The 27,116-nt window shown below is 37.8% G+C and overlaps 1 protein-coding gene across 1 annotated transcript in view; it reads right to left on the bottom strand.

The window, feature by feature from the left end:
* Positions 1-3,361: 3,361 nt before the first annotated feature.
* The window catches only part of LOC127651108 (arf-GAP with Rho-GAP domain, ANK repeat and PH domain-containing protein 2-like), a 125,162-nt gene continuing 101,407 nt past the window's right edge, over positions 3,362-27,116 (bottom strand). The window contains exons 21-33 of the mRNA XM_052136824.1: positions 26,764-26,976; positions 26,272-26,377; positions 23,726-23,873; positions 20,671-20,739; positions 18,147-18,221; positions 17,526-17,643; positions 16,566-16,694; positions 14,455-14,591; positions 12,295-12,377; positions 10,960-10,995; positions 10,641-10,704; positions 6,668-6,790; positions 3,362-6,113 (exon numbers count right to left, since the gene is read on the bottom strand). Coding sequence (XP_051992784.1) covers positions 5,784-6,113; positions 6,668-6,790; positions 10,641-10,704; positions 10,960-10,995; positions 12,295-12,377; positions 14,455-14,591; positions 16,566-16,694; positions 17,526-17,643; positions 18,147-18,221; positions 20,671-20,739; positions 23,726-23,873; positions 26,272-26,377; positions 26,764-26,976 — 1,631 coding nt within the window. The 3' untranslated portion in view covers positions 3,362-5,783. The remainder of the gene's footprint in view (positions 6,114-6,667; positions 6,791-10,640; positions 10,705-10,959; positions 10,996-12,294; positions 12,378-14,454; positions 14,592-16,565; positions 16,695-17,525; positions 17,644-18,146; positions 18,222-20,670; positions 20,740-23,725; positions 23,874-26,271; positions 26,378-26,763; positions 26,977-27,116) is intronic.

Genomic DNA, 27,116 nt, shown 5'->3' with positions numbered 1-27,116 from the left:
TGTTGTGGCCAAAAGCCAGGGGATTCTTCCAAGGGCCAAAACCCCTAGGCTAAATAGGGTTACGCGCCTCAGGCTTCGTTCCCTTTCTATGTGGTTCAGACCCCGGTTTTCTGCCTTGGGTCCCACTCTAGGTGCGTCTTGTTGTCGCAGGCTGCTAACGACAGACGCCTCCCTGATGGGCGGGGTAGTGGCCTTAAGTGGTCCTCCAGCTTAAGGGGATAGGAGGGTCGTCAGCTCGGTTGTCACAGTCACTGTCTCGGGTTGATGGCTGTATTTCTGACCCTGAAATACCTCCTCCTGAGGCTGCCATGTCTTGGTGCGGGTGGACAATGCAGCGGTAGCCTCTTACATAAATCATCAAGGAGACCCACGTTCTTGTCAGCTGTATTTCTGACACGTTGGGTTCTCCTTAGGGCCCAGGGCAAGCTCCTGTCACTCAGGTCAGTTATATCCCTGGATGCCCATATATGGGAGCAGATTTACGGTCCAGACAGAAAATACCAACGGGGGAGTTAAGAACTCCACCCTAAGGTAGTAGTTGCCCAGAGTTCGCCAGCAAGGGTTTTTGCCTCTTACTGATAGCACTGCGCTGGCCAAACAGGGCTTGGTTCTCGGAGCTAATCTCTTCCCTCGACGGCTCGCCTTGGGCGCTTCCGAACAGGTAGGACCTTCTTTCTCAGGCTCAGGGGACATATTCATCCCCGGCCCGAATTGTGAAACCTTTCATGCTTGGCCCCTGTAGGGTACCAACTGAGGTTCACAGGGCTTTCTCCTGAAGTTATCGAGACCATTGCAAGTGCTAGGGCTCCCTCCCTTGGAACTGATCTGGGTAGATTTTACAGGGCGGAAGAGGACCTCTTCGCCTCTGTTGATAGCGCAATGTCTCCTCTACTTCTCCCCGAGTCACCCAGTCCCCCCCCTCGGGGGTGCTGATCGTGGTGGCGCATACATAGGCACAAATGCACCTGCATGCGTTTCCTTCTAATAAGTTCAATTACAGAACCAGCTAACTGCCAGTTTGCTTCAGTTCTGGATTTTCGGTGGAAAGAACTGTCAGCGGGCACTTGCCTCGCCACTGCCAGGTTCTATGTGGCTTCCACTTCGGTTTGCCACGCCTTGGTGGGCGGGGTGCCCTCTAAGAGGCATCCTTGCTAGGACCTCTTCATAGGGTAAGACCCCCCCTTTTTTTAAAACCTCTAGAGTCAGCGTTTGGTAGACTTCTGACTCTCAAGATGGTTTTTCTTATGGCAATTACGTCTCTGAGGAGACTTGGGTACCTACAGGCTCTGTCTCTCTTGCCGGCCTGTTTTGAGTTGCCCCAGGTAGGACCAAAAGCATTCTTTGCACCCTCACCCTGACTACCTGCCCAAGGTGCCTTTCGCGACCCTTGGCTGGTTATTCTCTAAGCCTTCTGCTCCCTGCCGTTTGTAATGCCGGAGCAGCTAAGACTTCTCAGACTTTGTCCAGTCTGTACCCGTCAGACTTATGTCCACCGCATTTGCTAGTGGCGTAAAATCAGGGCAGCGATTCTTCATTTGGAAGCCGTGACTGGGTGGCAGTCACGTCCTGACAGACTATGTCACTTTGGGTGAGGGACATTACTGCCTGGGCCTACGAAGCGCGTGATCAAGCTTCGCCAGTAGGTTTTAGGGCGCACTCTACCAGAGGGCTCTCCTCCTCTAAAGCCTTGGCTAGAGGTACCCCTCTGCAGCAAGTTTGTGGTGCGGCAGGTTGTTCCTCTCCGCTCAAATTCATCAGTTTTTATGACAAGTTTGTGTTGCGATAGGGTTCTCTTCGCACACATTCATCGAACTTTATGGGTTAGATGCTTTGCTACTCTGGGCTCTTATGCCCTTGAGTCGGCATCTCAGCTCATGCCTGAACAAGTTTGTGATGCGGCAGGCTGGTCCTCTCCGCTCACATTCATCAGTTTTTATGACAAGTTTGTGTTGCGATAGGGTACTCTTCGCACACATTCATCGAACTTTATGGGTTAGATGCTTTGCTACTCCGGGCTCTTATGCCCTTGAGTCGACATCTGAAGCTCATGTCTGAGACCTCTCGCGTTTTTGTGAGTACACTGCACAACCATAGGGGTCCGGACAGCCCCAAGTGCGGCGGCATGGGTATTGCGTTCCCCGTAGCGCTTAGCAGCGCAACATCGTAGTGAAGCTTTTTGTAAAGGGAACGTCTCGGGTTACATGTGTAACCCTTGTTCCCTGAAAAAAGCGGAACGAGATGTTGCGCTGCTTTGCCGCACTGGGACGTCCCAGGACTGCTCTTCAAAAAGAAGTATCTGACGACACCTGGTGACGTATCCACGTATTATAACCTGGCCTCAGGTGCATCTAATGATTACATCAGCCGAGGCTATAAATTCTGGTCAATGTTCATTGAGGTGTTCCACACATTATTCAGCTCGGCTCACAGCTAAAGCTGTTCCCCATAGCGCTTAGCAGCGCAACATCTCGTTCCGCTTTTTTCAGGGAACAAGGGTTACACATGTAACCCGAGACGTTTTCAGATGCAGCCATGGACTTCACAAGAAATCTGACCTTTTGTGTAAAGGAGTCACAAGGTCAGTCACAAACTTGCTTATACTGTATATATGGTGTATAATGACCTATAATAGTGCAGAATCATAATGTGTCTTTAAGTTTTTGAAATCCTAAAACTTCAGTAGGCTACTCCAAATGTTCAATGTGGTCAATTTGATACTCCTGCTACAATTATCACACTATCATTTATTTTTGTTTTAAGCATTTAAAAAGTTTAACATTAATTGCCCCACAAGAGCCACTTGGTGTCTGTGGTGTGCCATGCAGTACTGTCCCATCTTTCTTGTTTATTGTGTTAAAAATAAAAAAGTTATTAAAAACTTAACTTGCTTTATTGACTGCTAATCTCTCTGGACTGCTCTTTGTTTACTGACTAATAGCACTGAGGAAAGGTTATGCATTAGTGATGAAATCTGAAAGCTTGGTGTTCTTTGACGATGCTTACTTTAATAACAGTGAATAGCCTGTGAGCTGATAAAAGAAAAGCATCGCAGAATTAACAGCCAATGGTGACACACTGCATCTTTTATGAGCAAATGTTTGTGTCATATTAGCTTAATCTCTTTTTTTAAATGGGTTTTGTGGGAGTTATTTCAGAGACTTTTCCTGTGTGACTATCATGGCATGGACAGTCCAAGAAAGTTAGTTGGAAAAGTTTATTTGGCGTGCAAAAAGCAAATATTTGCTCCTAAACATACAGTATAGGGCCATGAATTGCCAAACAAAGCCTTTAAAGGTACAGTTCACCCAAAAGTGAAAATTCGGTCATAATTTATTCATGTACATAATTTATTCACTGTATGACTTTTTGTATATGGAGCCCACAAGGAGATGTTGGGAAGAATGGCAGCTTTAGTCACTGTTTACTTTTACTGCATCTTTTTTCCCCCATTCAATGAAAGTGAATGGTGTCTGAGGCTGACATGGCAACATTTTCAGTTTTAGGTTAAATATTCCTTTAATAAAGCACAGAAAACATGTGAAAATGCAGTATTTAATTTACAGGTAACAGATGCAGCCCCACCAATTCATTCAGGATGCTTGTATTTAACCACTACACAGTGACCTTCCTTTGTGTCAAAGTCACACATAATGTTTTCAATTATTTGAAGCCCTTCATTCCCCACACTGATGCCATATGGTGACCTTCGCATGAGAGAAATGCGACAGCATGTGTGTTGCTGTAATGCTTAGGGATGCAGAGTGAAAACAGGTGAGAACAAACACACACACGCGCGCGCACACACACACACACACGCGCACACACTTAAGAGTGACAGGAGCACAGAAGCGACACGTTTCAATCAAAACTGTAACATGTGGCAACGCTCAGTGTCAGCATCTGACAGTTGTTATTTATAAACATGATAATTAATTCAAGCATAAAAACTTTAATGAGGGAGATGGCACAGGTGTGTCACTTACACCTCTGGCTGATTACAGGCAGCAAATCACATCAAATGGAGACAATAAAGCACATGAAATAGTAATACAACATGATTAAATGTAAGAGTAACAGAACCACTCTGTGTCATTTTAATCAAAATGGAAGCAGCATACTCTTATAACCAGACCATAACCCATTGGGAGTTCTCCAGTATATTTATACACACATTGAGGAGTTGAGAGAACAGTTATAAATTGACACAAACAAAACCCAATAATACATATACTGTACAGTAGACCTTTATGGCAGCATTAACACATATATAAACAATTTAACATCTGGAATTTAGCTTTGTTTATTTACACGACGTACAGACTTTAATATGTTACGTTTTGACAACAGGCATGATAAAAAAAAAATTAAATGCAGGCAGCTGATAAGTGATTCATAATCTAGATACAATTTCAATACAACTATATTTACTATCAAACTGGGTGACAATATCCAGTGTGCTCTCATATTATAATGCATTATTCAACAACTTTGGAGGGTTTGGAATGGTGAGTTATTTTTGTTTCCATCTATTAAAAGGCATGAGATTTTCTTGAAGAGCAGTCTAAACAAAAATAAGGAAAAAAAGCACACCAAGATTTAGGCAAATGACTCATTTCTCTCGATTCCAAACAACCATTTTCATTAAATGGAGAAGGTACAATTAGTTCTAAACAAATCGATGGTAATGAATCATGTAGTGTTTTCAAACTCAGTTACCATGAAATCAGGTGTTAGAATGAAAAGGGAAAACGCAAGACACCATGCAAAGCCTAAAACAATGGCAAAATTTAACGTTCCAGGTTTATAACAATTTGAGCTCAATGGACAACATTTGTGGCCTCACATTAATAAATAAATAAAACAAAAATATGTGTATATGTATATATATATATATATATATATATATATATATATATATATATATATATATATATATATATATATATATATACACTTACAATGGAAGTGAATGGGGCCAGTCCATATATGTTCAAATGGTCAATGTTTTCAAAATATAGCCACAAGACATAAACATTTTACTTGTCACCATGATTTTAGTGTGCACAATCACTTACTAACCTTATCATTATAAAGTTATACCCGATAATAATACTTCGTTGTCATGATGACGTAGCGGCGGTAAACCCTTCAATCTGGTAAAAGCTGTAATGTTGTTTAATCCTTGATTTTATAACACTAAAATCACGTTAACATTTGTAATGTTTATGTTTAGGGGAGAATATTTATGGACTGACCCCATTCACGTCCATTGCAAGTGTCTTATTGTACGGAGATTTTTGCTTTCTTGTTCTAAATAAATGAGAGATGAGTCAAATAAATTTTTCTGATAATCAACATTATGCAACAATCACTTTACTGAACTTTGGACATTCCTTTTTCTAATATTGAATTACATCGTAATTAATTCAGGGAGTAATAATTCCACCAAATATCTTTCAGAGTGTCGGTCAACCTACAGTATGGTGATGTAAATGAGTAAACAGTTGCAGCTGTACACAAATAAATTCTTAGCTGATCTTATGTTTGACCTACCAGTCATCTAACATCTTACATAAAGAAGATTAAAGTACATCTAAGATTTTTAAAGAGGGTAACATAAAATAATATTATTTGTCTTTTTTACAAATTACAGAAAGTCTCAATCTAAAAATCTCACTGTTTGGTTTCTTTGTTATAAAATCCTCATGCCTTACTGATCCTCTCTGTGCATATTGGGCGTGCAGTGGACAAGACTCTTGTCTTTTGGTCTCTGTCGCTCTCTCTTAATTGTCTCCATTTGGACAGTGCCTTGCTTTGTGCAGGACAGTACTTAGTTCATTAATTAGGTTTTGTGGCAATTGCACTCCTCTGCTGGGCAACTCTGCTTTCCTCTGTGATAGTGGAGTGGGAGCAATGGGGTCTTGTTGAAGAGATGCTCTTCGCTGAGACTGAAGTGTGCCATCAATCACCATTTCAAGCCTGGAGTCACACTGAGTTTCTTTACTGCCTACCAATTTATGCATTGAGTCCGGTTGGATGCCCTTGTTGGTGGTCATTTGGTATTGGGTATTGGAACCATCTATACTTATACTAAGGAGTGACTTCCTTTTAACCTATATGTAACAGGAGAAAGTGCATGGATTTTATTGATTGTTTGAGTCAAAGATAGTTTTGTATGCTCTGAATCATGTTGATACCCAATTCCGACAACTGTTTTGTAGATGAACCAGAACTGAATAAACTGGTAGGATTATTTGAAAACAAAACACCTTGACTTTAATCAAAATAATGACAAAACATTTTAGAAACTTTAGACTATTTACATACATTTAAATAATTTAAAATTTCTATCTTTGTCATACTCTATTTCAGGGTCATATTTTATATAAATGACTTTCATATTTATCAATTCTGTGATTTTCAAAGAGTATTCATCTTTTTCTGCATCAATTAAATCTTTGTATTCGTAAGCACATACTCATAAACACTGGCAAGATGGCATGTTTATGGTTTAATGGTCATCAAAGATGGAGACCAGAGCAGATAATTGCAAATTGTGCTCGCCTTTGTGTTCACTGAATTAAAGTCATTAAGAACTAGTAAATTAAAAAGGTTGAGTAATTTTGACATGTACGGTATGTGAGTGTGGAGCATGTTTAATCCTGACCTCTCTGTTGTGTTTGGATTTGGTGGTCTGAGTTGTGCAGTAAGTGGATGTTCTCCCTCTGCTCAGGTTGTAAGGTAAAGATGCACTCTGCTTTAGGTCTTTGGGCCATAAGTCACCTTCATGCTGCAAACAACAACAGACAAAATTTTAAAGGAGCAACTGTAAAAAAATCAGGGTTTGCATATCTTTTTACCCATGAATTTCCATGAGTTTTCCACAAATTTTTCATGATTTCTCCAGTCATTCATGATTACCAGATAAGAATTCTTAACAATGACAACATTTACATGGACACCTTCCTTCTCTTTCCATCATGACCTGCAGCAGAATTGCACTGCAATAGTGGAATTTCCCTCTTGCACAAAACTCTGGGATACTCCCAATGTACAAGGGCATATACGTGAAGGTGAAGGACAGTCAATATTTTACATTGGTGTGCATAAATGGGTTTAGTTTATAGTTTATGTGATTTTCCCACTGCACTTGTACTGTACACAGAAATGTTTATTTCTTTCCACTGTGTTGACATGTTGTTGGACTCCATCCTATGGCATTTCTTCTCCGTTCTGTTCCACGCACATGCACTTTTCAAACACCCATCAGAACGCTGCATTAGCATTTACATGGGCATATTAAGCCGCGTTATCCAAGAGAAACCTATGTGTGTTAAACCGCTTTCTCTTAATCCCTTAAACGGTGTAAGAAAATCAGCATTCTTGTTTACACTACGTTTCAGAACGCCGCTTTCTGCTAAAATTTTCTTTTGTGTATGTAAACATAGTCAATAATTCTATCGAGACTGCACTCAGAAAGAGCCAAAGTATAGTAGTGTTAATAGTGTAAGCTCACCTAAACATTAACTTTCTCTAATAATTTACTCACCATGTTCTTCCAAACCCGTAGGAGTCACCATTCACTTTCATTGCATCTTCTTCCATGTAATGAAAGTGAATGAATGTCAAACATGAATTGAACAACATAGGGGTGAGTAAATAAAGACAGAAGTTTCCTTGTTGAGTGAACTATGCCTTTAAAATTTGAGATATGCTTAGATTTTAGTTTTTAGATTTTTATTTTTTATTTTTGTGTAAATACAGTGACATGCTGCATCAGAGCAGCCTTCAACTTTCCGGCCGTGATGACACCTTTTCAGTAGATAGTTGTTCTTTTAACTTTGCATGAGAATCAACACACAACACCATAAACTTGTACATATGCATGGATCAATAGATGCCCAAAAGAAAAGACCAATCACAATGCATTATAAAAACAGCTTTAAGATATAAGACCAATCACAATTTAGTTTGCAAATATTACAATGATGTCACCACTGCCGTTTGAATGCTGAGCATTCCAATGATGGAAGTCAATGAGATATTTTCCAATTTAATTTTAAATCTCTAATAAAAAATAAAAAAAATTAGATAAAGATAAAGAAAAATACCAACAATAGATATCACACCTAAGGCTGATATTATATATTAAACAAAGACTGATTGGAGTCTTTCCAAGTTTTTCATAACTGGGAACTCTAAAAAACTGTTTCATACAGTAAATGGTTGTTTTATTTTAGGCAACCTAAAGACTTAAAACTTCTATATATTCTTGAGCAGCTCTAAGTTAAACAAACATTTTGACCTTAATGATGTAGGAACAAATGTGCCGGAACATTCTGGACCTATTACTTCCCAGAACACTCACTGAGACACCTCATACTTTCCGCTTTGACTTAATGGCCTTTGAGCTGTTCTTCAAGTCTACATCCTCATTTTAGCAGTGCAAGGTCTCATCCTTTACCTACACAGCACTCCTCACCAGTTTCTATGGAAACCATGCCAAGCAGAATACTAGGTGAAATGGAAGCAGTAAGAGGTTAGAAGAGTCTCAAAGCACAGAGTATCAATTAGTCTACCTGCACAGATTCGCAAACCAATTATAGCACACATAATTATGAGACACAACAATATGTACACTGAATTATGATGCATGCTCTTCTCTCTCCTCTTTCACTTTTAAAAAAAAACCTACTTCTCTCAGTACTTCTGTCCACTCCATCCCCCCAGAATAGGAGAAAAAAAAAAAACTGAAGCTCTTTATTTTTCCTTGTATCAGTTCAATGCCACAAAAGCAAGAATAAACCTCCACAATGAAAATAGGGAACCTGTGAGAAGTAGATAAGGATGAAGCATTAGGACAGAAGAGAGGGGCAGGAAAAATCTGAGAGGGTAAGGGGATTGCAGGAGAGATCCAAACAATAGCTAAATCATCTACTCCTTCTCTGCCATATCTTGCTTGTGGTTTAAGTTATTAATACTGAATCAGCTGAGTCAGGCCCTGGGTGTGTAGTAGCACTTAGACTTTCTAAAGAAGAGGCTCCTAGAACCAGTGTTAGCGTGGCAGTCTTCTTGACCTTATTTCAGCTAAAGACCTTTACGGATAATGTGATTTATACTCATGGAGAATGACCTTGAAAACATTCACCCAATTCTTAGGGCTAGTTCTTTTGGATCTTTCTCTTGAAAAGGAAATGCACTTTTATAAAAAATAAATAAATAATTTGTTGACGTACCATTGTAATACCATGGTACTTTGATGTACACTATACTGTGGTACTGAATGTTTGCCATATCCATGTACCATGTTATATTGACGGTACCAAAATGTACTACACACAATACCATGGTACATGTCCTAAAAGTATTGTATTAACATGAAAACATGTTCAATAAACATGATAATACCCTGTATTTATGATATATACAGGTGTACTGAATGTTTGCCATATTCTTGTACCATGGCATTTACAATGTACCTTAATGCACTTCAAGGAGTACCATGATATCACCATGATACATGTCTAAAAGAAACATGGTATCACTATGGTAACATATCCAAAAGATGGTAATACCATGGCACGTGATATATGCCAGTTTATTAAATGTTTGCCATATTCATGTACCATGGTATTTACAATCTACCTCAATGTGCTTCAAGGAGTACAATGATATTACCATGGTCTAAAATATTTTTTTTACTATGCTTTACTATGGTAACCTGTCCAAAAACATGTTAATACAATGGTTCTTTGACATACAGTATTTTGTACTGAATGTATTCCTTATACATGTACATGGTATTTGTAAGATACCCCAATGTACTTCATGGTATAACCATGATATTTTGACATATACTGTGTTACTGAATTGTTTCCATATCTATGTACACTGGTTTTTATAAGGTACCTCAATGTATTTCAAAGAATACCGTGGTATTACCATGATATATGTCCAAAAACATATTTGGTCCAATAGTACTTTTTTTTGGTAATACAATGGTACATTTTTTTAAAGTGAACTCATAAGAATGGGGCCTGGGTAGCTCAGTGAGTATTGATGCTAACTACCACCCTTGGAGTCACGAGTTAGAATCCAGGGTGTTCTGAGTGACTCCAGCAGGTCTAATAAGCAACCAAATTGGCCTGGTTGCTAGGGAGGGTAGACTCACATGGAGTAACCTCCTCGTGGTCACGATAAGTGTTTTTGATTCTCAATGGGGCACGTGATAAGTTGTTCGTGGATCGCAAAGAATAGCATGAGCCTCCACATGCTTTGAGTCTCTGCGATGTCATGCACGGTGAGCCAGCGTGCTGACTATCTCAGAAGCGGATGTAATTGACCCGGATTGAGGTGAGCAACCACACCACCACGAGGACCTAGAAATCATTGGGAAATGGGCATGCCAAATTGGGGAGAAAGGGGGATTAAAAAAAAAGTTAACTCATAAGAAATGCCACCTTTTTTTTGGTTGCTTTTAACCTGAACCAAGAAAAAGAAGCTACTGGCTGGGGCATATACTGTACAGGTGTGGAACAAATCATAAAAAAATTACATTTTAAAAGTGCCTTCAAAATGGCCCCTTTGTCACAATGTTAACTCTGCACATTATCAGCACTTAGAAAACTGAAAAAGCTTACCTTCACTCTGATAATGGAGGCGACCCAGTCTTGCTGAGAATCATTCCCTTTACAGCAGAAATACCTTTTCAGAGAAGACACAGAGACAGATATTCAGAACACTGAGGCACCCAAGTGTCCTATTTCAAATTCAGTCATGCAGTTCTGTACTTGAAGTACTAAGCTGAACAAAACCTTAGTAAGTTTTAGCCTGAAATATTAAAAAGGGGCATATTAATCTTCACTTCTAATTTTCAGCTCCAGCTATAATTTTTCCCTAAAAACAGTGGCAAAGAATAAGACTGACTATGCAATTAGGAAAAGAGTTAAATGCACTTACCACTGCTGCTTTTCAATATAAACAGTAAATCCCCAACTGTTGACAATTAAGACAAAAAACATAATCCATTAGTTTTACAACATTTCAGTCAGGTTCCCCATATCAATTTACAACTCTTTTCAGCTTTTACTGATGGCTCACAGTTTGACCCCTTTAGGACCGCTAAAGTGCTAAGATGTCATTAAATTCAACTTAACTTTCACAGCAAGCTGACAAGCATATGGAAAGGACGACCTCTTTTGCATGTGTAAGATAATTATACCACCATTACAAGCCCAGTTATACTTCACACACTTGGGGCTGTTACCACCAAACGTAATTATGCATCCATCTGCACTGTTTTTTAATTGTCTCTCTATGTAAACATGCACTAGATGGATGTCTTTGACCATCGCACTGCATCTTGTCATTTTTTCAGCGTCTTGTGAACTAGCATGATGTTTTTAAGACGCTGTGCCAATAAAAAGAACCTCAGCCTTTAAAAACGCATCTCTATTCTGTTCTATTCATTGAGCTGCATCTAGTTTTTATAGGTCCCTTACAATTGCTGACCAATTGAAAATTACAGTTCCCCTTCTATCACTCACTCGACGTTGTGTCGATTGTATGTTGATGCCTCAGTGTGACCTTGTGATATGAAATGATGAAAGGACAAGTGTGTATGGGCAACTGATAGAAAGTCATCTTTTCCAAAGTCATTTTGGTGTAAATGCTATTCTAAGAATCATGCCATGGGTACATTCAGAAGGAAAATTATAAATAAATGATCATTTGCAAAAATTACTTTTTTCCCGATGCACTCATAATTTACACGACAAGCATAAATTACAAAAATGCAATATTATTGAAATGAAGCAAATCCACAGTTAACAATTTTCTCAGAAGGAGCGAGAAACATATTATATACTGTTTTTACAAAATTATGTTTAATGAATTTTGTAATTGTGCGATATTAATCTGCTTTAAGATTGACTGTGTTAGTCTTGTTTCTGAGGGGGACATCTGGCACCAAGCCAAGGATGTTCTGCATGTTTGGCACAAACAATAGAGATTAAACTAAGAGCTCACTTTAGCACGGACCAAGAGATAATTCTAAAATATATGTGATATTTCTTAATTACACATTCAGAATTATGAATCTGTCTTTCAATGTGTCTACACTAATTTTGAATAATTTCTTTCATAGTATGCTGTGTGGGGTCTACTATGTGCTTCAGATTCAAATAAGAATTATAATGTGGGTATGGAGAAATTGTTGCACAAGTTTGTTAGAGAATGCACAATAGATAAATTAGCAGTACACATTAAGTGATATAGCATTACAGAAATATTTACCTGCTTGTTGGTTTCAACTTCCTTCGAAGCCCTAAGTAACATTTAACAGACTTTAACGGAGCTTCTCTTTCTGGCTTGGTACTCTGAGGAAGCAATTGCATATATTTCAAAATCAGAACAGTGCCTTGATTAAAACTATGCAGTGACATTAAAGGATACTGTAACTCTGTACACACTTTACAGTAAATAGTTCACCTGAAAATGAAAACGGACATTATTTACTCACCCTCATGTCATTCCAAACCTGTGTAACTTTCATTTATACTGAATACAAAAGGACATTTTTTTAAATAATATTCAAGTCCCTCTTTTTAGTAAAATAGCAGCTGACTAAAAAGCTTAAAATATTATCATTAAAAAGTCTTGACGCGAAGTGTGCGTCACATTCCATGTCTTCTGGGTACTTGCAATTCTGTAGGATTTGATGAGAAACAACTCAATATTTTAATCATTTTTGGTAACATTTTACAATAAGGTTCAAATCTGCTAATATTAGTTAACATGAGCTAACAATGAACAATCCTTTTACAGCTTTTATTACTCTTGGTTAATGGTAATTTCAACATTTCTGAATAAATTTTTTTAAATCAAAAGTTGTATTTGTTAGCATTAGTAAATGCACTATGAACTAACAACTGTATTTTTATTAACTAACATTAAGTAAGATTAATGCTGTAAAAAATATATTGATAATTGTTTGTTGATGATACCTAATGCATATACTAATGTTAATAAATGGAACCTTATTCTAAAGTGTTACCCCATTTTAGTGTAAAAATGTTAATTGCACGTTCATGAGCGCTATGAGAAAAGCTTGTTCACAGTGGCACGCGTGTTCACCTGAGACCATACGTTGTTTTTGGAACTGAACTTTAGCTAAACAACCTTTTGTGTTCTGCATCATAAAAAAAGTCAAACAGGTTTGGAATGACATGAGTGTGAGTAAATTATTATAGAATTTTTATTTTTGCATGAACTATTCCTTTATTGCTGCTTTGTTGCGGCTAATGTTATATATTAAATATGCATTTTAAAACTCACCAAGTACTAAAACTGGTTCACAAATACAGAGAAGTAGCATAAAAGAAAGTACTTGTGATTGTTTTATTTCCCCAGCTCATTCGTTTGAAAAAAAAATGCAATTTCCTGTTTACAGCTGTTAGGAGCCCAAGGGCATTGTGTAAACTAGCATGAGCCGACAACACTATGTTGTTGCCTGGAAGGGATGTATTTTGTACGTAAGGCACTGCAAAACACAAGCAGCACAGGCGCAAATCAACTACAGCAAAATGAGAACGGAGAATCCAAACTCAAATAAAAAAGCAAAAAACAGAAAACAAAGGCATCAGAATAGCAATACAATTTCTGCTTTACAACCAGTTCCCACCTTCTTCACTTTATAATTAGTTGACTATTCTGCATCAGCAAGAAATTACACTAATTAAGGAAAGAAAAGCCTTCATTCTAAGTATCTTCGCCTCTCCACCTTCCCCCATTTCTCTCTTTCTCTCACACACCCCCTCACACAACCTCACACTTCCCTCAAATATCAGTTATTAACACATCCAGCACTCTTTATCAGAGTGTCTTAGCTCATAGAGCGTGGGCCCCAGAGGAATCGCAGACCGGCGTATGCACAGACTGAATAAAGTATGTATGAGGAGAGATTACGGAGAAAGAAACTAACAGACTGGAGTCGATTAAATCACCGTGCTCATTTCAGGGGGTATGCGAAGCCCCACGTTACTTTAATTTAAAATGAAAATAGCCATTATGGGTTTATTTATTGGTTTTTTTTTTCCCACTCCACCTTGATTACAAGCAGGCCCCCGCGATTGGCCCAAAGCAGGTAATTTCACATCCGCTGTGTTTTTTAATTACTATTTCATCTGTAAATGCATGCAAAGAAAACAAACAGCATTAACATGAAATGCCATGCCGGAAAATCTAAATTAGTAAACTTGGCTGCTGCCGAACGGTGACACTTTGCAGAAGCTGATCCTGGTGGAACAGGGTGGATGGAGATATTTAAATATTACCAGGGGCAGAAATACTGTCACGCTATGCAAACCAATTTGCTTTGTTAAAAAAAAAAAAAATGTAAATGAGAAACAATTAACAACTATAGAAATAAATACAATTAAGAAAGAAAGAACATACTTTTATATCTTTGTATAACAGCAGTTTTTTGTCCTGTAGTACCAAGTATCTGTCCTGAAATTTATTCCCCGATAACATTTTGGAAGAGCCGTCTTTGAACTTGAGTTGCTCTCCTTTAATGAAATCTTTCAGTTTATCTGTCACACACAGACACACAGAAAAGAACATGAAACAAGAAAAACATATTGAGTCATACCATTAACAATTTATGAGAGAGAGAATATACAAATTATACATATACCACTGCACCAGTACGCCCCCACTGCATTAAACTGTAGTAGGTTCTCTCATAAATTTTTCAAATGTATAAAGTTGTGTTGAAAAAGTGACTGAAAGCTCAACTGGAACACGTTTTCCATCATACTGCATTTCAGAGTCTAGCACATACAGTAGCTATACACATCCCGGCACAGAAATAAACCTTTGTATCATGGCATTGCTTAATATATATTAATACCTTTAGTGAATCATGCAGAAAAGCTATTACTCAGTGTAGGTACAAAGTTATGATTTCCGGCTCTCGTTACTGATGGTTTCAATAACTGAGAAAGAGGGTAAATTGGGCTTTTCTCTCTCTCTCTCTCTCTCTCTCTCTTTTTTTTTTTTTTACAAAAACCCTGCTTTCCATTTTGTTACATTCCATTTATCATAAAGAGTGAAAAATTTATCATGACATTGGATGCGAGACTGTAATGAGAGTTATGAACGGTAGAAGAGAGGCTAGAATCTTTAAAAACGTTGGGAAGAATTCACGAAACAGTTTTGCCATTTTTGTTTTGAGTTTCTTCACTAACCACCCAAAATCAAGGTTAACCAGATGTTTTAACCACTAATAGATCTAAACATAAATAACTAATATTGGCATTCATTCATTTTCTGTTACAGTGTATTTTCCTGTACAGCTGCTTTGAAACAACGTCTGTTGTGAAATGCACTATACAAATAAATTTGACTTGACTTCCCCCTTTATTTTTGAGTTTAACCAGAAGCAACTGACAATATGGCTTCAAAAAAGCACTGTAAAGGGCGTGGACATGACTCGTATCAGCTTTGTCAAATACACTGAGGACTGTGGAGTAAGCGTCAGCTTTAGCGTAAAACCCGGTGCAAACAATTCCAACTTTGACTCCATTGCTGCTAACCTTGAGATACTGGGCTATTCAGATGACATATCATTATTATACAGTAAGGGTGATGTCATTGCTAAAATCAAAACACCATGTTTTCTGCAGCACTTTTTGTGTTGAGATTAAAGTGGCACTTGATGCTGCCATTGAGTGGTGCACTAACGCCCTGAAGCCAGTCATGTGGAGGCCCCTTAACTGTAACTGGACAAAATGGTTCTTTAAAGGAATAGTTACCCCAAAAATTAAAATGCTCTCATTATTCACTTACCCTGATACCATCCCAGATGTGTATGACTGTCCCAAATGAAGATTTTTAGAAAAAGATAGAGCTCTGTCAGGCCCTTATAATGCAAGTTAATTTGTGCCAGCACTTTGACGGTCCAAAAGTCACATTTAGGCAGCATAAAACCTAACCCAAAACCACACGACTCCAGTCGATCAATAATGTCTTCTGAAGCAAATTGATACATTTGTGTAAAAAATAAATCTATAAATAAAACGTTTTTAACTTTTAAAAAGCGCTTCTTGCCAGCAGTTGAGGCATCACGTAGCTGTCGCGTGACATAAGCGCGTCGGCGAGTTCACACGAGAATTCAGAAGCAGCGCTTATTTAAAACAGAAGAATGAATGTCACGTGAGAATTCAGCCATTTCAAACAGCATCAGAGCCCTGGAAGGAAATAACGTTTTAATTATTGAATTGTTTCTTACATAAACTTATTGATTCACATCAGAAGACATTCACTGATCGACTGGAGTCGATTTTATGCTGCCTAAATATGTCTTTTGGACCGTCGAAGTGCTGGCACCTGACAGAACTTCATTTATGTTCTGCTGATGAAAGACGGTCATACACATCTGGGATGGTATCAGGGCAAGTGAATAGTGAGAGAACTTTCATTTTTGGTTAAACAATTCCTTTAATCTCTGTGTTTTAGTTTTGGAGTAAGCTGATGGGGTGTGGTAGGTCGTTCAATGCCAGTACCTGAGTTGGAATCTGTCATTTTAGAGCCGGAAAATTTTTTAATGAGCAGGAAGGCCGAGCTGGGATCCTCCAGGGAACTCCACTCCAATACTTGCTCTAGAATCTTCTCTCTGTAGTGTAAGGGACGCTCTGAGCAAAGATATGAGAGAAAAGATTGAGTTTGCTGGGGTAAGTGAAAGCAAATCTCCCACTGACTTGTTTTGCAATGGATTGTGACCCCACTGAACAGAAAGCCCTGAAACAAATCCTAAGCAAGTCTGTAGGGTTTTCAAAATTAACAGTTGCCAAGCAGCAAATGAAAAAGTGGCTTGCCAGTTGGCCTGTAACTAGTTTAGGAACTGCAATATAACATATGGTTTAAGTAGAATTGTAAGAAGATACCTACATAACATCTACTAAAGAAAACATCATTGGCAACTTGTGCATCTTACATTTAATGGAAATAGAGGAAAATGTATCATCAGAATTCCATGTCATAAATACTCGTTTAGAGCATGTTTCTGGTCCCGACCAAACAATCAAAAGGCTCTGTTTATGTGTGTGTAACAGACGAAATTCTATGTGCTACAATTCTTTGTGCTTTGGGTTTGTCCTCCACACAAACATAATTACGTAGTGCAAATTTGTAATTATCGCCAGCCAATCTGACTTTGATTAGAAAACACAATCAAGTGCAAAATAGATCTATTATCAAGTTGTAATTTGTATAAAGGAAACAAACAATGCTCTCTATTGGCAAAAATCACTCTTACACCACCTGTCTCCCCCTCCCACCGATCCATCACAATCTGTTAATTGTTACTCATATTCATAAAATAAAAATTGTACTAATCATGTGCATTCATTTATCTATTGAAGCATTTCTAATGTGTGTGTAAGCCTTCGAGGAAATTCATTAAATGCTCCAATAAATTTATAACTTTAGTTTTAGTTTTATTTTAACAGGAACACAACTCTTACCCAGCTCTCCATTCTCTATGGCCTCAAAGGTGGTCCAGAGGTCTTGACTTTTGAACTCCATGCCTTTCATCTCCAGAGTGCTGATGGCAAGCTCACCTGACCGCATACTAGGAGAAAGCTTATACAGAGAGCGAGATCTTCACCATCAACATCGTTATATTTTTAGTGCTCAATAATACTGCTTGGACATCCTACTCATTTGACATGCTGATTTTTGAATATTATATAGAAGGGAATTATGCATATTTAAACCCAGGGTTTGTCATATTTACATTGAGTTACATCAAGAGCTATTCCCTTGTACAAGAGGTTCTAACATCCATTTGGCTGTGGGAAATTAGAAAAAAATGTGGGGAAAGATGTCAAAGAACTGTCAAGAGAAAAAGTGCTCTTAAATGATGACTTTCATCCTAAAACACACACACTTAAACATCCCGGCAATGTGGTTCACTCATGCCACGAGTCTATTAACTCAGGTTTACCTTGACTACTGATAAAACACAATTACTCTCACAATTAAATCAAACATTCCTTTGATTTGCTATAGTTTGATTAGGTTAACAGCCAGCCAGAAAGACACATACACTCACTGCACAGAGAGCAAGAGCCAGAGAAACAAACCTTGATTAAACAGCACTTTTCAGGCTGTTTTTTTTCCAAATAGACCTCAAATATCAGGTCACCAGCGGGAGAGAACTACAAACACAGGTACACATAAAGAGAGAAAAAAAGCACACACAACTCGTTAATACATATACACATTATCAAATTCAGTTATATTTAGTTACTGTTGCTGAATCGTGCCATTGCGTACCAATCTAGACTCATTATCACGGATACGGTTTGCTATAAAATCAAGATTAGAATGGACTGACTGGGCAAGTGACCTCACGAATGGTCATGCTGAAAAATTAAGGCTGGGAACAGTTTGTAATCATACCGTGCCAAACCATGCTCAAGTTGAAATGCTACTGGAACCGTTACATTAAATGCCCAAAAGCATTCGGCCTGATGGTGCAAAAGTGGCTATTATTAAAGGGATATTATAGTCAGTCGGTCAATATTGCAAAATAAATCACAACAGGGTGAACTAAACCCGGAAGTGGCCATGAAATTAGATTTTAGTTTAAATGATGGTATCATGTGAAAAGAAAATTACTGAGGCGTGATAGGAGAGATATTTAGAAAATCAGCTGCCATGGACAACAGTGAATCATATAGTTTAGCGGTCATTACACAAAGGAAGGCAGGCAGGAATGAAGGAAGAGAATAACACAGCTTTGCTGAGAAACCAGACACTCAACTGCAGCCTTTGTGGATCTAACACAAAAGCAATCAGAAACCCATTCAGCTCAGACCAGTGACTGTGTGTCGCACTAAATGACACACAGCTGGAGACCCACACATCATTTTGCAGCATTACACCACAAATCTGGCAAACATCTCACAGCTTAAAGCTCTCCTCCTAAACAATTAAAACTGCTATGGCAAAATGTACTTAAATGTACAGTAAATGAGACATATGCTAGCATTCTATGTGTAAATTATTTATTCTATCTATAATAGTGTAGTGACTAAACTCTTATTTGTGCATCCTCTGATCAATACTGAGAAAGATGCTATATATTTTATGCCAGGGTACAGTACCATTTAACATTGTGGACATACAATTTAGGGATGTTAATGATTATTTGATAATCGATTAATTGTTGTTAATAACTTTTTGATTGTTGTTTAGTTAATTTCAGAACAAATGCGTTCAGTAATCATGCCAGCAGACATTGAAAAGAATGATCTATCTATACAGTCATCATCCACTAGAGGGTGCACTGTCGAATGCAGGCTGCATGTCATGTATTGTCTTCACCACAGAAGAAGTAGTACACAGACTCTGCGATAGGAGACAGGTGTCTCGAGTTGGTCCTGGCAGGCTACTAAGCCTTAGAGCTTCCATATGTTTAGGATAAGGGATGGTGCAGGGTTCGGCCATCTGCTGACTGCCAGGAACAAACTCTTTGTACAGTGGGCCACATATGCGCATTCTTTACTTCCTCTCTTGTACAGATGAAACGGACTCAATGTAATCAGTGTTGGAGCGTTTCTCTATAAATTAACATTGTTTTCTTTCATCACCAGAGAATCAGTATGTTATGTGCTGTGTTTAGTCCCAAAGGTCCGAATTATCCCACTGTCCACAGCGTTAAATTTTGATGAACTCAAATATGTATCTTCTATACAAGTTATTAAAAGTCATTCATTAACAGAAATTAAACAATTCACAAATTCATCCTAAACATGGACTAAATGTATGAAAATAGACATAATTATTAAGTGTATTAACTGAAATTATATTTAAACAGTAGGTACATGCTAAATTACTTTAAGTTCTAAAGGCTTGAAATTAGTTTTGTAGACAAACTGAAGTTGATCAGGTATACATTTCTTTACATTTATCCTTCATTATTGATAAAAGCATCCCAGGTGGATACCTTATGAAGTTGTTTAAGAGTGTGCAGACCTGTAATCAAAGCAAAGGGAAGCTACTTTGAAGAATCTAACATGTAAGATAGTTTTGCTTTGTTTAACATTTATGGTCACAGTCAAACTCCCATACATCCATTTGTTACTTGATAGTTTTGATGATTTTATAATTATTTTAAAATGTGCGACACCGTCATAATAAAGAATGTGTGTGTAACTGTGTTTACGTCTGGGGCAAGATTTTCCATGGGTCAGTTCAAAAATCGTCCTTGCCTGAACTTGAACACATGCACACAAACTTTTTATACTTGAATAGCAGCACACAAAGGAAGATTAATTTGTTTTCAGCTTATCTGAACAAACTGTTCCATGTGGTGCCAGCGAGGTATAAAGCAGGAGACAGAAAGGTGAACTAGAAGAAAGAGCTTGGAGTATGCTCTAATTTGCTCAAAACAATAGCCAGACAGGTCAAAGTGATCTTGTGACCTGTAAAACTGTGCAACCTGTGAACACTTACACACACATATGCAAACACATGCAGGTTATGGGGTAAACACAAACATTTATGAACTGTAACACTACGTGCTATAAAAGCCATTCACTTTCTTTGACTTGTAAACACACACAATCCTATTTAATGGAAAGGTTAATAGGGGTGACTTACTGTGATGTCCTTCCACCTGGTGATAAAGCTGTTTTCTTTCTCCATTTGCCTAACCTGCTCTTCATTGACCTGTTTTAATGGAACCGGACAGATAAATAGAGATTAAAGGCTCCTGTGCACAGTAAACAGCCCCGCTCACATCCCCAACAGCAAAGTCAAGGCATTGAAACTCTTCAACAAGCCTCCTATTAAAGGACCCTTTTGAAATGACACATTAGAAAACTTCAAGTTGAAGCCTCTGTTAAAGGAATGTTCTGGGTTAAGTACAAGTTAAGATCAATCTACAGCATTTGTGGCATAATGTTGATTATCACAAAAATTTGTTTAGACTCTTCCCTCATTTTCTTTAAAGCAAAAATCTGACTTACAGTGAAGCACTTAAAATGGAAGTGAATGGGGACACTTTTTGGAGGATTTAAACACAGAAATTTATAAAAGCACTTATATTAATTCTACTACTAAAACATGTTAGTATTTGAGCTGTAAATTAGCATTTTAGGATTTGTTGTCATTATATTGTTGTTATGGTTGCAGGATGAGGCAGACAAGGGAGTTTGGATCTATGTGCGGGTTTATTGAACAGAGTCGAAAATAAACAGACAGGAACAAATGAAACTACCACGATGGGCAAACAGAAACTAAAACACGAAAACATTCACGGGCACACGAACTGAGAAAACATGGCAGGAATGAACATGGGAAGAGAGGCACGGGAGCGAACATCAGAACACGGGAAACATCAAAACAGTGGGAACATCAGCGACGTCACAACAGTTGAGACAACGAACGACAGGGTAATGGAGGAACAACAGGGTTTAAATGCACAGACACATGAGGATACAAATGACAAACAGGTGCGAACAATGACATAGTGATGGCAGTGATGAGGGCAGGGAACTATGGGAAATGTAGTGCATGACAGTGACATGTGAAACGCGGGGCAGACAACAGGGAATCGTAACAATTGTCATGGTAACAAAGTTGTAAAATTGGCTGTATCTTTACACAGAAAAGGTTAGTAAACCATTTTATCATACTAAAATCATGTGTACATGCATATTGTTTCTGTCTTGTAACTAAACTTTTGAAACAGTGAGTTAAAAAATTGTCCCCCATTCACTTCCATTGTAAGTGCCTCACTGTAAAATGTTTTTTTTTTTTTAAGAAAAGAAGAGACGAGTCAAAATGAATTTTTGTGGTAGTCAATATTATACCACAAATGCTGTCGATTGAGCTTAACTTGAATTGAACCAGGAATATTCCTTTAACAGTACATAAGAAACAAAACAGTACAAGGAGTATAAACGAAAATTAAAGATGAAGATTGTAATTTCTTCAAATGTTAAAATGCTTACTCCTATCCCAATGTAATGTTTACAGATAAAAATAAGCCATATGCTGACTTTATGAATATTGTGAACACTGTGGCTCTGTGGTCTTCAACATTACTTATTTGTTTGAGTCAATTTCCGATATGTCAATTTCTGGCGTATCACAACCTGTGTGAAAATAATCATTACTGGTGCTTGCTAAGGCTCATGGTTATGGTTACAATTTTAAAATAATCATAACCATGAACCATATTTTAATTAGCCAATTGACCCAGTGGACGATAAACCAGCTGGACAAATCCCATAGACTTATATTGAAGGAAGGACCACAGCCATATCTATGGACCAGAATTTTATAGAGACCTGGGGGCCAAGTCTTTTGACTTGGGCCAAAACGCAACCACCTAGCAACCAACTAGATCACCCTAGCAACACTTTGGGACCCAACCCAGAACACTCTAAAATCTCTAAAACAATTGGCGGCGAGTTTTGCACAAGCAAGCACCGCTTAGATTTTCTTCAACTTATTTTTGCAATTCCATTTGGTGAAGGTGAAATTACACACTTCACCTATAACATTTGAGTTGATAAGAACTACATACTCCCTGGGGATGGAAATACATATTTTTGAGGACAAGAGCTATAGGTCTGTAGGAAAATAAATCACATTTGTTTTCAAGGCAAATTGAGATATTTACTTGGCAGTGTGACAAAACAAGTAACAGTAAGCTGTTTGGATGTATTCATAGAAAACAAACAAATGTGAATGTGTATATTGAACTTTAATTTACACCTTTATGCCATGGTGTTACGCTACATATTATTTCAGAGGAATTTCCCATCTTCAGCTCTAGATTCTGGCTATTTGTCATGCTAAACTTCACGTTTCACACACACTCTCTCCCTCTCTCTTTCTCTCCATGAGTACAATTGTGTGTATGTGTGAAGCCAGGGGGCCTATGAATGTATGAGAGAGCCGAGGGGGAATTAGCACAGCGCAGCACTGGAAATCCCATTACAGAAGTACACAACCAAGAGCAACACGAAGACTGACCTCTGCTTCACACATTTTCAGCATTGTAGTGTTAGATGGATATTCTTTTCACTGTTCTCAGCACTACAGAGTAGGTGTTTGTCATATACTGTACTGTGAAAGGGGTAAACAGGCACAGTTTGCCAGTTTCTTATATCCCTCTTCAAATGAGGTGTTCAACAAAGGCCTGCTGTTTATCAGTTATGCATTTTCACGAAGCACATTAAAAATTAGAATGGACAAATCGATCGATCTCTCACATTAGATTCTACAGCAGTTACACAAGGGACTACTATTGAAGGATTCACTATACATTCATAAACATAACAGTATAAAATGCTACATCATATCCTAACAAGACACGCAACACATTCACAGCCAATCAGAATGTATTTGAAGTTTAATGTACAATTATAAGGACTGGGACTTTGGACCAATGAGCTTTCACTGAGGGCCAGGTTACCCAGCACCATAAGTAGTCACTGCCATGCTAATATTCATCACAACATCACAATTACGAATGTGATACTGCTTAATTAACAACACACATCTTTGAAATGAAAGAACAACTCTGTAAAAGTGTTATTTTGGCTCTTGTATACTGAAAACTGGAGCAGTCTGACAAGTATGAACATGGACCTGAATTGAAGCAACAAAGACCAGCTAGGTTTAAAATCTTATTGTATCTTACAGAGAAGAGCGGGATGTAATTGTTGATAAGATCCTCCACCACACGAGTCTCCTGAGCCATGTGACCCTCTGTTTGAAAGAGACACGAGGAGAACACGCATGCCAGCTTTTGTGTGCTCATCTGGTTAATGTGTGAACAACTCTGGATCCTGTACAAATACAAACACGTATCTTCAACATAGTATACATGCAGTAATGTGTGAACATCCTTACCTATGACAGTGCATTCCTACAGAAATGATACAGAATATACACTTGCAACTAGGGCTGATAAAAAAAAAAAAAGAGGAGCACTGTATCTCGCGCATGATTGAGGAGAGGAAACAGCTTACAGTCCAGACACACTCCAAACTTTCCAAACAGCTTCAGGTGATTTAGATTGCAAGTATGAGGAAATTATACAAAAATACGAAATAACTACAGTAAATATAGAAGCACTCATGTTGTGAAATACAACAGAGCCGGAGCTGCCGTTCTACTGAAGCAAAACTTGCATGTCAGAGTGTCTTTAAATGAAAACACCTTGCCATTTTATCTTAAATACATCCTTCATTAATATTCAAATAATAAGGAAACAGGTCATGTAAATAAGTACAAACTCTGAAACTAGCATTTCTCTGTGCACTGATCGCCGCTTCTATGAGTCGCATTAAGTGACCCGATCTAAGGCAGAGAGATTGAATCTGCACCCAGCTTATGTACACTCTGGCACGGGCAAGCTCGTCCCTCGCACACACTTGCTCCAATTAGATTATAACATGATTCATAACACATATGTGTTGCGGTGTGCAAATTATTGTGAAGAAAATCGGAGATACGCAGCTCTATTAAGAAGAGAGAGTTTAGGGGTCCTGGGTAGCTAGGCCCCCTAAACTAGGGAGTGACTGTTGTTGTTTTGGCTTGTTTTCCTATATGAATACCTAAAACTCCTTTAAAATAAAGTACATTTACTTTAGGAGCTATACTGCAGAAGAAACAATTGTGGTCTGAGAATGTTGAATATATTAAATATTTAAATATTTTAAAATATCAAAAAATCCTTCAAACATGAAACATTTACCTGAAGCAACATATAATATATTTAGACTTTCTTTCAGAGGATAGATCTTCAATATAAGTATATTTTGACTTTACTGCACTGGCAGATGAATAAACAAGTGAAAAAATACACTTGAATACAAAATACACTTATATTTAAGATACATTCTCTTAAAGCAAGTCTAAATATATGATATAGGAAAATAAGACAAAACACTTGATAACAATAAGATTTTTTGCAGTGATTTTTTTTTTTTTACTGAATTTTTGTACTTAATAAAAAGGTTTTTTTCTCTTTAATTCAGTGAATGTCATTTAGAGGTATTTTTAAAAGATGATTTTGTCCTCTTTATTGTTAGTAAGCACATTTAATACAACCTTTTAAGTTGGGGCACAAGATGAATAGTTGGTTAAGAGTTAATGATTAATCATTGCAATAATTGCCAGAACAGTCGAATAATTCGTTGATAATCAAAATAATCGTTAGCTGCAGCCCCACAAGCAATGCAACACATTTTTGTAAAAACTGGCTTTGTCTAGTAAATAAACTTTGCCAATTAGCTGGTAACTTTATTGGTAACTGCAAAAAAGATACATGGTTTAAAATTAATTGTGAGAATAATATTCTGATCCTCCTTGAAGTAACATGACTGAATCAAATAATGAATTTCTAGATTGAATCAAGACATTCAATCCATCAATTAAAGAAAACTGGAATATTTAGCATAATATGCTGCCAAAACAAAAATATGAGGAACAAAATCATTATGGGTCTTTATGTTTTTTGACAAGTGCATGTGCTGATTTAAAAATAATAGTCTGCAAGACAAACATGCTATATAATTCCTTTGTCATATAGACAAATGAATATTTGTGCATAACAATAATGTAAAATACACTTTCATGGCTGTTTTTCCACAGCAGATTTTCTCAATCGACCAGCCATTGGCCGGTGTGGTTAACAAACACACACCTTAAATAAGTAAAAACACACACACACACACACACACACACACCAGTATACCAATGTATTCACTGAATTAAACTTGTAGCATTGTGTATTTACACTAAGTGTCTAGTTCCTAAAGGTGGGCTTTGCCAAAACACTTTTAAAAAAAAATTATTTCATTAACTTGTGCACTAATTTGAGGTTGCTTTACTCTAAATGCAACAACAAAAAGTATGGTGCTAACTTTAAATGAAAACACAAGCACAACCACAGATAAGCCGCCGAAACAAAACAGGCAGGCGCAAATAATTCTTAGACCTGAACACAACAAAACGATTATTGTACATCAAGGGGAAAATGTCAGGCTACACTCCAAATCTGCCAAAAGGGCCAATTAAGCCTTCTGCAAACAATTAGAGTCATTACAGGAATATTTCAAGCAATCTGACATCCCCAGTGAGAGTTTGGACTACCCATGTTTACCATGAGCTTAGAAATTGAAAATGGTCACACACTGGCTTGACAGGATGTTATTGCTGACTGTGTTGTTGTAAAATTACCTATATAAATGTTGCAATAAGGCAGCAAGGGTTGACCTGTTGACCTTGGGTAAACTCTGGATGTAGACTGAATATTTCTGCACTCTGACCTTCTCATCCTCTTCGTCTGAAATCAAACATAAAGACAAAAAAAATATGTAAAAAATATTGTTTATGTTTTACACAAGATTGAAGCAAGAAAATGTAGTAGACGAGCCCAAAATTTGAGTTTTGGGGCTTTGTAATCAAAGTATGTTTGCTTTGAGGCCATTTATATAATATATGCAACTTTAAACAGATCCTGTACATGCATTTAAAATTGAGGATCTTTTTTCTCCAGGAAAATGGACCAAAAATTATTCATGACTCATCTTACACTCCAGGGCGTATCCAAATTTTTGGTCCAATAAAATGTTCTCTAGAATGAAAATACCCCCTCCTCTCAAGCCTGCCTGCTTCTGACATCAAAGTGCTATGTCAAAGAAATAGAGCCATTGGGTTGGCATCACTGACCAAGAGCAGATATCCAGAAAGGGTACAGCTCTTTCGCCAAGAGGGCATCTTCACTGTGGGACAGGAAGCTCTTGAGTGTGTCTGTGACATCCTCTAGTCGGTGGTCTTGTGCCCGTAGCTTAACAACCCGGGCATCCTTTGTAAACTCCTCCAAAAGCTGGGCCACACGCCCCGGATCACCATTCTTCTGGTAGATTCCCTTGCAACACAAACCTGCAGGGGGAGGTCAAGGGTAAAATATACACAGGTTTTTAGGGTAAGTCTGAGGACTAGATTTTCATTCCAGAGAACTTTTGACATTTATTGAAAATTCTACTTAATGAAGGTTTAAAGCGTATTTTTATTCTTTAATG

Source organism: Xyrauchen texanus, chromosome 1, assembly GCF_025860055.1.
Source record: "Xyrauchen texanus isolate HMW12.3.18 chromosome 1, RBS_HiC_50CHRs, whole genome shotgun sequence".
NCBI lineage: Eukaryota > Metazoa > Chordata > Actinopteri > Cypriniformes > Catostomidae > Xyrauchen > Xyrauchen texanus.
Note: the sequence above shows the minus strand (reverse complement) of the source record. Positions and strands in the feature narration are given on the sequence as shown.